This window comes from Homarus americanus, unplaced genomic scaffold (genome assembly GCF_018991925.1).
Source record: "Homarus americanus isolate GMGI-L3 unplaced genomic scaffold, GMGI_Hamer_2.0 scaffold50924, whole genome shotgun sequence".
NCBI lineage: Eukaryota > Metazoa > Arthropoda > Malacostraca > Decapoda > Nephropidae > Homarus > Homarus americanus.
The window spans coordinates 3,207,498-3,222,196 of NW_024718094.1; the positions used below are offsets into that span (position 1 = coordinate 3,207,498).

Below are 14,699 nucleotides of genomic sequence, written 5' to 3' on the forward strand. Positions count from 1 at the left end.
GAGCCAATCAGTGGCAAAGAGGATAAAAGTAAAAGTAAAATAAAGCATACAATTATGGCACTACTTACACAACTACTATATAATCTCTCAAAATGTATAAAAGATCACAAAAACTATAACAAAATGTTCCACAACACAAAACAACGCCATGACCAAATATGAAAGACATCTCACTACTTACAAAAATGTATTCCATTATACATTGATTTAATAAAAGAATGTTGATGTACAGTATGAATTGGAAGGTAATTAATGCAGTAATTAGCCCATTATAAAATCACAATCATAAAAGAACAATAACTTTTAATATGAGGCAATGCAGACCATAACTTTGTAGGCGCTAACCCGATCAAAACCACTATCTTTATCCCATTGTCTTCCCATACCTATTGCCCTCAATTCCAAATCCAAGAGAACATGAAATAATAGTTTGTAGGGTCGAAAATCCCAGTTCTGTACACCATTCACTTTGCCTTTCACTGATGACAAGGTGAACAACCCTGAACCATTGAAGTCCTTTATGCTGGCAGACAAGGCAAAGTTCTTTCTCAATAGTGTCAAGGATCACAGATGACGATGATACGGCAACGACGACGAGTAACTCTGGATGACACATCTGCAGTGCAGTGACTCCCACCATGTGACAGTGATAGTGACACGGTGTGTAGTTTAATAATGAGGTTATAATCGGGTGATTATCATGCCTTACTAATCATCATGTGTGTGCTAGACCATGCCATAGCCCACACTACAACCATTGTGCTACACCCACCAATCATGGAGTTATGCATATGTATTTATAACTGCATGTGATCCTCTGTGTGTGGACATTATTTTGCATACAATAATCTTTATTTCAAACATGTGCATCAGTTTTTTGCCAGAAAATGCAGTTAAGGTGATTATTATGGTGATAACTATACCTAATCGCTTGGTCATTTTTAGTTCTGATTATGATTAGTTATGATATACATAAGTATCCTTTATCAAAATATTCAAATTTCATCAAAATCTAATGCCTCTGTATTGCTAAGTGTGTGATCATTTTCATGATTGCTAATAATCATGACAAGATTGTTCTTATATGATTATGGCAACATAATTCTGAGTACATAAGCTTAAATTTCTTACAAGAATCATTGCACTATCACAATTAGTTAAAGAGATACAGTGAGCTTCATTTTCCAAAACTTAGCCACATATTTTTCTTTTTTTTTTGGTGCTTAATAAGTTATGGTCTGCATAGCCTCATATATGTTAATAAACATTTAAAAAAATTAAGTTTAATCTAGACAATCCCTTAATCCTTTTGTTTGTGTTTTTTTTTTCAAATTTCAAGGTACTGTACAGTATATACTCAGAACTATCTAAAAAACAAATCATGTTACCTCCACTTTTTAGAAGTGCCTTTGTAACATATAATTATTATTATTAGTTACTGTTATTACTATAATCATTTTGTAAACCACTCTGCACACACTAACAGCACTATTATGATGCCTGTTACTTTACACTGATTTGATAAAATACTGTACTGTATATACTGCACAAGAGAGAAAGCAATGTAATTTTTTCTCTCCATTAAATTGATTTATTCTCATCCAAGAACACCTTAAAAAAGGAAACATAAAACAGACACCTTAAGCAAAGGTGGTTTTCACAATCAATGGCTCTGACACAGCTGATACATAAAACATCACAGATTAGCTCTTGCTAGATCTCACTTATTATGAGTTCACAACATACGTAGTGCATTCTGCCAATACGTACTTAGCTACCATGAAAAAGGAAGTCTTACACCCTAAACATGACAATATTTTTTTATTTCAAGAGTTAAACTCAACATATTTGTTTACCACTTATAAAAGGCTTTCATGATCAATTCAGTAACTCCACTAAAATTCCCAAGTGTTTCGCCTCAGGAAACGATAGTTAACAATCAGTAATGATACAAGATTATACCTTGTTACATCACATAAACTTGGTTTTACTAAATAAAAACTCAGTATTTCACGAGAACAGTACTTACATATTCATTGGCCATAAATATACAATATAATGTAAAACTGCCTGAAAGTACTGGCTTAGGATAATGCTATACAGTACAGTATAAGAGAATATGATTTCACACAATACCTAAACATACTGCATCTCTAAAATCAATAACTGTATTGAATTACTCTGGCTAGACACAAAAAGATGTGTGATTACTTTATATGTATGCAAATATGATTCAACATACGGTATACTGTACAGTAGTTTCTTCTCTTCAAAATATAGTAAAATCTTTAAAAGGAGATTAAGTAATGGCTCCATTCAATCACAACAATCAAAATAGGCACAATTTTCCAGCTAATTGTTCCCTTGTGAAACAAGATTAAAATGCATAAAATCTTGCTTTATTGCCTATAAAGAAGACATCTTAATTGCCTTTAAAACATAGAAAGTGTCTATATATTTAAAAACCACAGAACAGATAATGAACATTATCAATATTATCTGTGTACTGTATCTCAGACAAAGCTATCCAAGGCGAGTGTTTTACTAAACATTAACCTCCCGTGGAGTCTCATCACCAGAAATGCCTGTATAACCAATATTTCTGGTCAGGAAATCCCCACAAGGAGCAACTATGGCCTTAATTTTCTGCTTGTGGAAATATGCAACAGCCAACAGCATTGACGATGTGAATACTAAAAAGAATGACAAAGCACCAATAGTAGCTGAAGAATACCCAATGATATGATGCCCACCATGGTAATTTGCAGTGTCATGAAAAGCTTTCTCTGTGTGTAAGTTATTGCTTTTATTGTTGATTTTACCACTTGAAGGGCAGCTCAGCTTGTGCACCTGAGAAAACAATATCTATGTATAACCCATGTTCCCAAAAGCTAATTCATGAAATAATGTAATCATTACCCAGCCATTCTCTCTTGTCCTAACTACTTTTAAGCATATTTACCATAACTTTAATTTTACATAATTAATACTAGTGTCATATTCAAAGTACTGTTAATAAATACAGTACTTTGATTGTTTATTTTTGTTGGACAGAGAACTGGCTAAGATTTGCATGGGAGAAGTAGACAAAACTACTGGGTATCAAGACCACTGGAGGGATCCTACAATGGCCACTGACTTTCTTCCCTCAGCAAGGCCACCTCTAGCGGGTGGCCATCAAGTAAATACACTATAAAGAGAATGGTAAGTGAAAGATTGGTAAAAAGAGTGAATAACTCATAAGTTACCCGTATGCAGAAAATGATATTATACAGTACAACAGTTAATCAAATAATTAATGATGCATATGGCAGCTTTATAAAAACTAAAAACCAGTTCCAATATCTTACCTTACTAAGAAGTTGCCCAGTGTTTGAGTCAGGATACCCATCTCGACATACAAATGTCTTCCAGTCTCGGACAACAACTGGTGTAGAGTTTAGCCAATGGATGAAGTTTGATGAGCGACAGTCACAGACAAAGGGATTTTCTTCCAGTTTTATTTCAAAAGAGGAAACATTCTTCACAAAAGAATCTAATTCAGTCATAGCTTTACCAGAGAGCCTGAAAAATATTTTTTTTGTCACCAAAACTATTGCCATAAAAATACTGTAGTACATATCAGGATCGTCATCTAAAGCTTTCACAAAACAGAGATGGAATCTGATAAAAGAAAATAAGGGAATGAATCTAAAAGAACCATTCTACACAGTACTGTTAATATGTCCATGATTATATTTTTTAATTAAAGGTTTTAAAATTAGTTATGAGAAACATGAAAAGTACTTTTACTTTTTACTTTTATCCTCTTCGCCACTGATCGGCTTGTTAGTCGCTTGGGCAATCGGTCACATCTCTGATTACTTTTCCTTTTCATTTATCTTTTTCACCAAAAGATCGGCTTGCTAGCCGCCCGGGCGATTGGTCACGTCTCTGTCACGCACTGTTGGCAAATATTGGGCATGCACCGGTTCCTGAATGTACCTGAACCCGCTCCAGTGTTGGTCAAGTCTTGTCTTGAAAGAGCTCACGCTCGGTGCCGTCACAACACTCTGGTAGATTGTTCCAAGAATTTACAACCTCACTCCGAAAAAGTTTGCCCTTACAGTTTTCTGGACTTGCGGCTTCTTCAATCTTGAGCTGTGACCCCTTGTGGGGCGAGCGTCTGCCAGCTCCAAATAAGGACATTCAACCGAGTAGTGCCCTCTGAGATGCTTATACACCTCAACTAGGTCCCCCCTTGCCCGTCTGTAGTATAAGCTAGGCAAATTCAGGCGCTCCAATCTCTCAGGGTAGCTGAGGTGCCGAAGTGCAGGCACCAGTCTGTTGGCCCTCCTTTGAACATTTTCAACCAACAGACAGTCCCTAGCATATCTCGGGGACCAGATGGGGTGACAGTACTCAAGATGGGGAAGCACTTCACTCCTGAAGATCGTTACGAGGGACGGACCGTCTAGATATCTGAACGACCTTCTTATAAGACCCAATAATTTATTTGCCTGATTTACCTTCTTCTCGCAATGGCCCGAGAACTTCAGCTCATTGTCAACATACACACCTAGGTCCTTCTCACATAAAGTCTCAACTAGTGCAGTTTCTTCATCCCGTTGGGACATATGATACGCCTCCTTACCGTTGGTGCGCCCCAGGTGCATCCTCTTACACTTCGTGACATTGAATCTCAGTAGTCATTCCTTCGACCATTCCTGGAGCCCACAGAGGTCCTTCTGCAGCTCTTCACAGTCAGCTTGGTTCTTAATTTCCCGAAATAACTTGGCGTCATTGGTAAACATTTGTATGGAGGCGTGTACAACGTCAGGCATGTCATTTATGAAACAAACAAACAACAGCGGGCCCAATACACTGCCCTGTGGTACCCCACTTGTGACAGGTACGGATAACGATTTCATGCCATTAATCACCGCACACTGCTTGCAGTCACGTAGAAAGTCTTCTATCCATGCTAGGACATTTCCCCGAATTCCGTATCCTTCCAGTTTGATTTTCAGCCTTTCATGGGGTACACTGTCGAAAGCCTTGGCAAAATCTAGGTAAATATTGTCGATATTACCACCCTGTTCCAGAATATGGGTCCAAATATCCAATACCTTGGGCAATTGTGTTAAGCAGGAGCGCCCCGGCATAAAACCGTGTTGGCAATCCTTTACAAGATTGTTTCGTATTAGATGTTCCATTGCGGCATCTCTGATAATACTCTCAAGTACTTTACATATTATGCTGGTCAGGCTCACCGGTCTAAAGTTGTTGGTGGAGTGCCGATCGCCCTTCTTGAAGATAGGACTCACATAAGCCACTTTCCATTCACTGGGGACCATTTGTTCATCCAGGCATTTACAAAACAGGATCTTCAGGGGCGCTGCAAGCTCGTTGCACAACTCTCTTAGCACTCTAGGATGCACCATGTCAGGGCCGGGACTCTTATGGACCTTTAGCCTGGACAGTTTATTTCTAATACCCTCTTCTGTGAACACAATGTGGGTCAGTGCTGTGTCGAACCGTCTGTCCTCAAACGCAGGAAGGTTAGTTGCGTCCTCTCTTCTGAACACCGAGGAAAAGAAGCTGTTCAATGCCTCGGCTTTATCCTGGTCAGAATCTGCGTAACTACCATCTTCAAGCCTCAGATCTGATACTCCTACTCGCGTTTTCAATTTCGACTTTGCATAGCGGTAAAGTGCCTTTGGGTTTGACTTGACCTTGCTTGCAACCAGCCTCTGGAACTCTTTTTCAGCCCTTCTACACTCTATCTTTGCTTGGTTTCTGGCTCTTGCATACATCCTTCTGTCTTGCTCATCTTTTGATCCAACCCAAGTATTGAATTTCTGCATTTTCTTCATGCAATTTATTTTTATTGCATGGGAAAGTGGAAACTTGGTTTTGGCCTTAAGATAACATTCAACAGTTAATGGTAATGCTCCTAATCCAGTCATAACTTGGCATTACCAATGACTGACATACAAATGCCTTGCAAAAGAAACTGACTTCCCAAGTGGTGTAGACTGACGGACCTTATACTATCTAATTCTATCTGCTGATCTTTCTACAGTGAAAGATCCAGGAGGAGAGAAGCTATGAGACTGAAGTCATGGGTAGAGTGAAAATGTAAAGAAATATAAATGTCTAGAAAGTTGAGTTGAGAAAGGAGTTTGAAAGACTACCAAGAGTATTGAGTGTTGCACATGAAGCCTGGTGAAGATTACCAAAGGTACACAAGAATTTCATGGCATCATCCTCCTAAATACCCAGCTGTTCTCTCAAGGTGGTACTGTATTCCCTTAGTTGTCAGTTTACCAAGTTACCACCAAGTCCATCTAGTTTCATTTAGTGCAGGGTTTCCAAAATTTTGTTCACTGCGGACCAGGGTGTATACGTCCAATATTTTTGTGGACTGGTAAGTGAGTGTGGGTGTGTGTGGGGGGGCATAATTAATAGATTTGAGGACAACATTAAATTGCACAGTGGAGTTTCTCAAGATAACATTGCATATCAAGTGATAAAATATAAAAATATATACAAACAGGTACACAGTATATAATTCTCCACTCGATCGATAATTCCTAGGTTGTCGGAATTTCAAAGATTTTCCATTGGTTTTCAAATAATTTTCGAGGCCCAGTGGCCAATGTTCTGCGGCGGACAGTAACTCCTGATCTAGGGTGTGTATTGTCAAAAGGTGTAAGATGTGTTTACCTATCCTTCATTATAAGGACCAACAACCCATTCCATGCTCTGTTGATTTGGCAACTGATCCTAATATAAGATGTTATCTCATATTTTGTACAGTAAACCTTTGTTATTCGTGGGGGTTAGGCTCAAAGGAATGGCATGAACAGGCAAAACCGAGAATAGCAACTTATACTACCTTAGTGCACTATTGTATACCTATACCAAACAACTGACCAGCCGTGGTTTAGGAGGGAGATAGGAAGAAACTGGTTCACAAATAGGGTGGTGGACGAGTGGAACAAGCTTAGCAACTTTGTAGTAAGTGCGGGAACTCTGGAAAGTTTCAAAAGGAGGCTAGATAGATTCATGGATGATAGAGAGTGGTAGTAACTCTCGACAGGAGCTGCCATGCACAGGCCAACCGGCCTATTGCAGATTCCTTATTTTCTTATGTTCTTATGTTCTTTAACTTATCTGATAATTCAACTTTCTTAGTCAGGGTCATCACTGACTTCTGCCTTTTACATTTCACTTCACTAGCATCACTAGCACTGACACTAGGCAGTCTTTTAGGGGTCATTTTCACACAGGAACACTAAAGTTTCGAGAGTACAACACGAGATGCTGCGGAAAAAGGCCCACAAGCTAGCCACCAAAGCCACCATTTGTTTACCGCGAATGATCGAAATCGTGAATCGCAAACCCACGAATGGCAAGGGTCTATTGTACTGTAATCTATTACTTTTCCAGTAAATATCTCTTTAAAATGTGCAATAAATATTACCCATTAAAAAAAATTACACACAAATTGTTCAATAGCCAGAAGCTTTCAACGTGTAATACAGTACAGGCACTGAATAGTACAGCTAGTCCCCAATTTATGATAAACCAGTTTAAAAAATCTGAAGTTACAAAAAAACATGAATTACAGTATTTACAAAAATCCATCAGAAGATGCTGAGGTGCTGACATAGGCATAACAGGGCTTTCCATACCTGACTTGATCAGTTTACAATGGAAATTAAGTAAACCAAAAGCAACATACAGTACTGAGTTAACACAAACTTGTTCTTAATAGCCCATGTGAGAAGAGGTAACATCTGGGATAAGGTACCTCAGATCATTGGTTATTGAGCAATATTAATTTCAAATGCTATGTGAAAACAATAACATAATTATATTATTATAAATAAAGATAATCAAGGTACTGAGCTATCTATTCAATCATACAATAGTTATTTATGAATTCTATACTTCTGGCAAATGTTGCAACTCACTAGGAAGTTTTGGAAAGTCAACAACCCTTTTAAATCACTCCTTGGAAATCATAACTTTTGTATAGACCTTAATATATTTATTTTATTTAAAACATGTACTATACATCAATATTTTATTTTATCATTTAAGTAGTAAAACAAATCTTTAACTGAATTTGTGTGCATGTGGTGCACTTTCTTTGTAACTTTTGTGTCCCCCATTGCATTATTGGCTTATAATCAATGTGTGCATCAATTCTTTTTTTGTACTAAAATCACATTCTGTAGCATTTCAAATTGTTTTGGGGAAGTTTTTTTTCCTAGGAACATATCTCGGCATTTATAATAGGAGTCTATGGGAAAATGTGATCCAACTTACAGCAAAATCAAATTATAAAAGGTTTTCCAGTAATTGCACCCAATCATAAATTGGGGACTGCCTGTACAAGTATTTATTATCTTACCTGGAAATCATGTTCCTCTCCAAATCTATGTATCTCAGAGAATGGAGACAGTCAATCCGGAAGTCAAAGTCAAGGAGCCTGTTGTCACCCAGATGCAATTGCTCAAGATGTGGCAGTTGACAAAATATCTTTGGATTTTCTCCTATACTCCAAATCTCATTTTGTTCTAAATGTATTATTTTCAGAAAGCTGTAAATAAAATTAATATCATGTAACACAACTATACCTGTATTTTTCTTCAATATACTGTACAGAATTTTAATTTTCACTTTTAATTATCATTTCCATTTGTTCCCTCTCAATTTTTCAAGAAGTTCATTTCCTCTTGATACAATTTCTCTGACGCCATCATCCGACACCTGATTGAAAACAGTTTTATCAACAGATCACAAGACGGTTTCATGCAAAAAAAATTTCTGTCTGACAAATTCACTCACATTCCTTGAAAAGGCAACAGAATACTGTATGTGGAGTGTGGACCAAGGCTCACCAGTAGATGTGTTGTACATGGATTTTCCAAGTACAGCACCACATGCACGACTAGCCTTTAAGATCCAGGCACATATGACATCACAGGCAAGACTTTGACATGGATTTGCAACTGGCTTGATGATAGGTAACAAAGAGTGGTAATAAATGGAGTTGATTCTGAATGGAGGAAGATTCTCTGTGGAGTACCACAAGACTCTATCCTTGAACCCACCTTGTTGGTAATCTACATAAACAACATACAGTATATGAAAGCCCCTGTACATCAAGCCACATTGTCAAGTTTATGGACAACACAAATATATTTGAGAAGGAAGCAAGTCAGGACAATATCGCAACAATGCAGGAAGATCTGCACGAGCTGTTGAAATGGTCTTGAGACTGGCAATTAATCTTTAACATTATGAAATGTAAAACTCTACACATAAGATACAACAATCTTAATCAAAATTTTTCTGTTAATTTCACTTTCCTGGAGACTGTCAATAAGGAAAAAGAGCTAGGTATTGTGACAGATCAGTCACTGAAGGAAGCACAACATGTAGGAGCAGCAATGAAAAAAGCAAACAGAGATTTGGGAAATATAAAGTGTATGTTCGAATGCAAAGATAGGAAAAAGTTCCTTCAACTTTATAAATCTCACATGTACATCCCAGTTTGGAATACTGTACTGTATACAAACATGGAAACCCTACCTCCAGAAAGACCTAACATCCCTAGAAAAGGTGCAACACAGAGTACCTAAGATGATTCCGAAAGTATTTCATCTTGATTATCTAAGTAGACCAAGGGCCTTAGGACTAACAACTCTTCAGACAAACACAACAGGACAGATCTCATAAAGACATGAAAAATTTGAAGGGGATGAAAAATTTTAATCTTAGCCATTATTTTTGTGATGTCACACACCAGCAACAAGAGGGGACATAACTTCAAGCTTGCACAATTATCATGCAGAATGAACATAAGGAAATACTTCTTCACACAAAGGGCGGTAGACATAAGGAGTACAGTAGTCTACCAGCTGAAGCTGTGGAATCAAGAACAGTACTGGGGTCCAAAATAGCCCTTGACAAAACTATCAAGAACAATGGAGAGATCTTACACAGGTCAGTTTGGACCCCTCTAGTGGGTGGCAATTAGATAAATAAGGAAGGTAAGGTAAATGCTGTAAATCATATTATATGTTTCAAAGTAGTTTTCACAGATTACAGAATTGCTTACCTTAGTTCACTCTCATAAAAGATATCGTCAAGACTCAGCAGATAGTCTGAGGCATTTGTATCCTCAGTAAATGCATTAGTCAGATGAAGATTCTCCAGGCTCTCAAAATTACTGAAAATTCTGGGCCTTTCTTTCTTGTCTGTGATCTCTAAGGCATTGTGATTCAAGATTAAAGTTTTTACATTATACACCTGGAAAAAAAAACACAAGTTAAAACATGATTTACTGTACAGTATGTAATTGGCAAATTCATACATGTTCATCATAATAAAGAATTTCATAAAATTTTTTTTCAATAATTGATGGGTGAGGAACAGGAAAAAATATATGAGAAGGCATTGGTTGTATGGGCCAATACTGTACTGTACTGTCCTGGTATCTACAATACAAATGCTCAAAGAGGCATTCATTTCAAGCAATAGGAAGCTATATGCTGCATTTATGGATATGATGAAGGTATATGATAGAGTGGTCCAAGTGGCATTGTGTGCAGATGGTCCAAGTAGCATCTGGCATAAGTTACTTTTTTTACTTTTTTTTACTTTTATCCTCTTCGCCACTGATCGGCTTGTTAGCCGCTTGGGCGATCGGTCACGACTCTTTTCCTTTATATTCTTCACCAAAAGGTCGGCTCGCTAGCCGCCCGGGCGATCGGTCACGTCTCTGTCACGCACTGTTGGCAAATACTGGGCATGCACCGGCTCCTGAATGTACCTGAACCCGCTCCAGTGTTGGTCAAGTCTTCTCTTGAAAGAGCTCACACTCGGTGCCGTCACAACACTTTCTGGTAGATTGTTCCAAGAGTTTACAACCCTCACTCCGAAAAAGTTTGCCCTCACGGTTTTCCGGACTTGCGGCTTCTTCAATCTTGAGCTGTGACCCCTTGTGGGGCGAGCGTCCGCCAGCTCCAAGTAAGGACACTCAACTGAGTAGTGCCCCCTGAGATGCTTATAAACCTCAACTAGGTCCCCCCTTGCCCGTCTGTAGTATAAGCTAGGCAAGTTCAGGCGCTCCAATCTCGCAGGGTAGCTGAGATGCCGAAGTGCAGGCACCAGCTTGGTGGCCCTCCTTTGAACATTTTCAACCAACTGACAGTCCCTAGCATATCTCGGGGACCAGATGGGGTGACAGTACTCCAGATGGGGAAGCACTTCACTCCTGAAGATCGTCACGAGGGACGGACCGTCTAGATATCTGAACGACCTTCTTATAAGACCCAATAATTTATTTGCCTGATTTACCTTCTTCTCACAATGGCCCGAGAACTTCAGCTCATTGTCAACATACACACCTAGGTCCTTCTCACACACAGTCTCAACTAGTACATTTTCTTCATCCCGTTGGGACATATGGTACGCCTCCTTACCGTTGGTACGCCCCAGGTGCATCCTCTTACACTTCGTGACATTGAATCTCAGCAGCCATTCCTTCGACCATTCCTGGAGCCCACAGAGGTCCTTCTGCAGCTCTTCACAGTCCGCTTGGTTCTTAATTTCCCGAAATAACTTGGCGTCATCGGCAAACATTTGTATGGAGGAGTGTACAACGTCAGGCATATCATTTATGAAACAAACAAACAACAGCGGGCCCAATACACTACCCTGCGGTACCCCACTTGTTACAGGTACAGATGACGATTTCGTGCCATTAATCACCACACATTGCTTGCGGTCATGTAGAAAGTCTTCTATCCACGCTAGGACATTTCCCCGAATTCCGTACCCTTCCAGTTTGATTTTCAGCCTTTCGTGGGGTACACTGTCGAAAGCCTTGGCAAAATCTAGGTAAATATTGTCGATATTACCACCCCGTTCTAGAATATGGGTCCAAATATCCAATACCTTGAGCAATTGTGTCAAGCAAGAGCGCCCCGGCATAAAACCGTGTTGGCAATCTTTTACAAGGTTGTTTCGTAGTAGATGTTCCATCGCTGCATCTCTGATAATACTCTCAAGTACTTTACATATTATGCTGGTCAGGCTCACCGGTCTATAGTTGTTCGTGGAGTGCCTATCGCCCTTCTTGAAGATAGGACTCACATAAGCCACTTTCCATTCACTGGGGACCATTTGTTCATCCAGGCATTTACAAAACAGAATCTTCAGGGGCTCTGCAAGCTCGTTGCACAGCTCCCTTAGCACTCTAGGATGCACCATGTCAGGTCCAGGACTCTTATGGACCTTTAGCCTGGACAGTTTATTTCTAATACCCTCTTCTGTGAACACAATGTGGGTCAGTGCTGTGTCGAACCGTCTGTCCTCAAACGCAGGAAGGTTAGTTGCATCCTCTCTTGTGAACACTGAGGAAAAGAAGCTGTTCAATGCCTCAGCTTTATCCTGGTCAGAATCTGCGTAACTACCATCTTCAAGCCTCAGGTTACGGGGTACTGTACAGTCCCCTTCACTAATGCGTTTACAGGGGCTCGTCATATAAACATTCCACAAATCATTATCTTTGATACATTTGTTTTAATATTAGTTTTCTTCTGTCGAATGTAAACAACACAGGGCTGCCACACTGCACAAAACCTGACTAGCCCCTGTAAACGCATGAGTGAAGGGAACTGTACCTCACATTTTTTGTTTCATTATTAAGTAACAGAAACAGAAGTGGTGTACCGTATGTGTGGCGGCCAATTCATTCTCCAACAATCATCCAAACGAAATGGAAGGCAGACACAGAAATGAAACATCTAAGAAAACCCACTAAATGACTTGTATTTCTAACATAAGAAAATATGTAGTAAGGAGAGTAGACATACCAACACATCATCATATCCAGGGTTCCTATCAAAATACTTCATCATGTATGCCAGAAGGTGAAGAAGAGCAAGAGTCGCAAAACTTTTTTTGGATGCGTGTACATGATTTTGAATATGAGAGATATAATGGCAGCACCGTCACCTCTGTTCATTCTAGGCATTAAATCATATTCAAAGTACAAGTCCAGCCCTCATTCCTTTCGGGATTCTTTAAGACACTTAAAAAACATATAAACAGTACAGTATAATCTTCAGTAAAAAAAATTGAGGCATACATTTAGCAAAAATATATACCGGGTATATCTTTAAATTAGCTGTCCAATAATCCTCTAACAGCACTACAGAAGTACCGGTACTCTGTTATACTAAACTTGCTTCAACCAATGTACACCATATTCCTCAGTACCTAACACATTGCCCTAAGGAGTAGTTTTCTTACCTTGTGGAATGATTTACCCTGAATGAAGCGTATGTTGTTATTGGACATGTCTACAGTCTCCAAGACATCCAATAATTTTAAGTAGTTGTTGAAGATATTAAATGGCAGTTCAGGCACATTATTACCAGTGAAGATGAGAATTTCAGTGCTGTAGTGGAAGAATGAATTTAATAAATGTTAGAAGTACCCAAAAAGGTGATAATTTCAAACACAACTAACTCGAGGTAATATTCGTAAGCTATGTAAAATATTCAGTTTAAAATATCATACAATTAGTAATCAAACTAATATAGGAGAAATCAGAAAATATGTTTGATGATTGATTTTATACAATAGATTTCATATACTGTACTGTAGCTATAGTACCTGTACAGCCTGTCCATATAAAACATATGAAAATTCTATACAGTATACAGTATATGCAGTACTGGTATAGTGTGTACAGTATTTTACTTTGACTGTCTATTTTAATTTAAGTGTACAGTTTAACAAAAACTCACTTTTCTGGGATATCTTGTAACATTGAAGCATTTGTAAAACCAGAATCTGTACAACTGACAGTGAATTTATTGGTGCTGGAGTAAATGGAAGTAATATTTCCACATTTGCAACGCCCCTTGAAGCTTTCAGGGCAGCCTGTATTATCCACTTTAGCGCAGCAGCCAATGCTCATCAGCATCCACAATGCAGCAGCTACTACAACTTTTTCCAACACCTAAAATAGAAAAAAGTCTTTCACATGTCATCAACATTAAAAAAAAAAGTATTGTTCATTGTAAAAGCTGATAACAAAGAAAAAACACACACACCAGGGGCAGATTCAGGAGTTTTTCGGGGGGGGGGGGGTATTATGTTGAGTTTGCCATTCGCCAAGTGTTTATTATAAGCTGACATATAGAACACAACCCTAACTCTTTTTTAGATAAATATTTAGAAGTCGCCAATACCTTATACTGTACAGTATATTGAAAGAGAAAAAACTAATAACTATTTTATGGCGTTTTCGTCGGAAATTTATATTTTTCGAGTATTTCAACCGATAAAATTACCAACAATATTATTTGTTCAAAGTGGACAGTAAGCAGAGCTTACACTTGGTGCCATCACTTTTACTTTTACTTTTTCGCCATTGATCGCCAGGACGGTCAATCACGTCTCTGTTAAGCGCTGCTGGCAAGCATGAACTGGCTCCTGAATGTATCGGAACCAGCTGCTTCAGTGTTGGTCAAGTCTGGCTGGGTGTTGCAAGAGTTTATAATAATCACATTGAAAAAGTTTGCCTTCCTAATTTTCTGGACTTGTGGCTTCTTCAACCTTGAGCTTTGACCCATTTGTACCAGGAACGTCTACATTAACTCATAAATACGACGGAGTTCAAATGC

At 38.6% G+C, this 14,699-nt stretch overlaps 1 protein-coding gene across 1 annotated transcript; it reads right to left on the reverse strand.

The window, feature by feature from the left end:
* Positions 1–1,251: 1,251 nt before the first annotated feature.
* Positions 1,252–14,457, reverse strand: LOC121859117 (SLIT and NTRK-like protein 2). Its single transcript, XM_042355816.1, has 7 exons — positions 14,437–14,457; positions 13,818–14,032; positions 13,318–13,465; positions 10,118–10,308; positions 8,405–8,593; positions 3,351–3,564; positions 1,252–2,850 (listed from the first exon to the last, which is right to left on the reverse strand). Exons 2-7 carry the CDS (start codon positions 13,994–13,996, stop codon positions 2,545–2,547), a joined length of 1,227 nt encoding a protein of 408 aa, XP_042211750.1. The 5' UTR covers positions 13,997–14,032; positions 14,437–14,457; the 3' UTR covers positions 1,252–2,544.
* Between the last annotated feature and the right edge of the window lie 242 nt (positions 14,458–14,699).

Bases quoted from the DNA above. Each gene is read 5' to 3' on its own strand.
- LOC121859117 (XM_042355816.1), bottom strand. From the start codon at position 13,996: ATGCTGATGAGCATTGGCTGCTGCGCTAAAGTGGATAATACAGGCTGC. The intron at 13,466-13,817 runs GTGAGTTTTTGT...CTTCCACTACAG, and splicing joins TTACAAGATATCCCAGAAAA to CACTGAAATTCTCATCTTCA. The intron at 10,309-13,317 runs GTAAGAAAACTA...TTTTTTTTCCAG, and splicing joins AGGGTAAATCATTCCACAAG to GTGTATAATGTAAAAACTTT.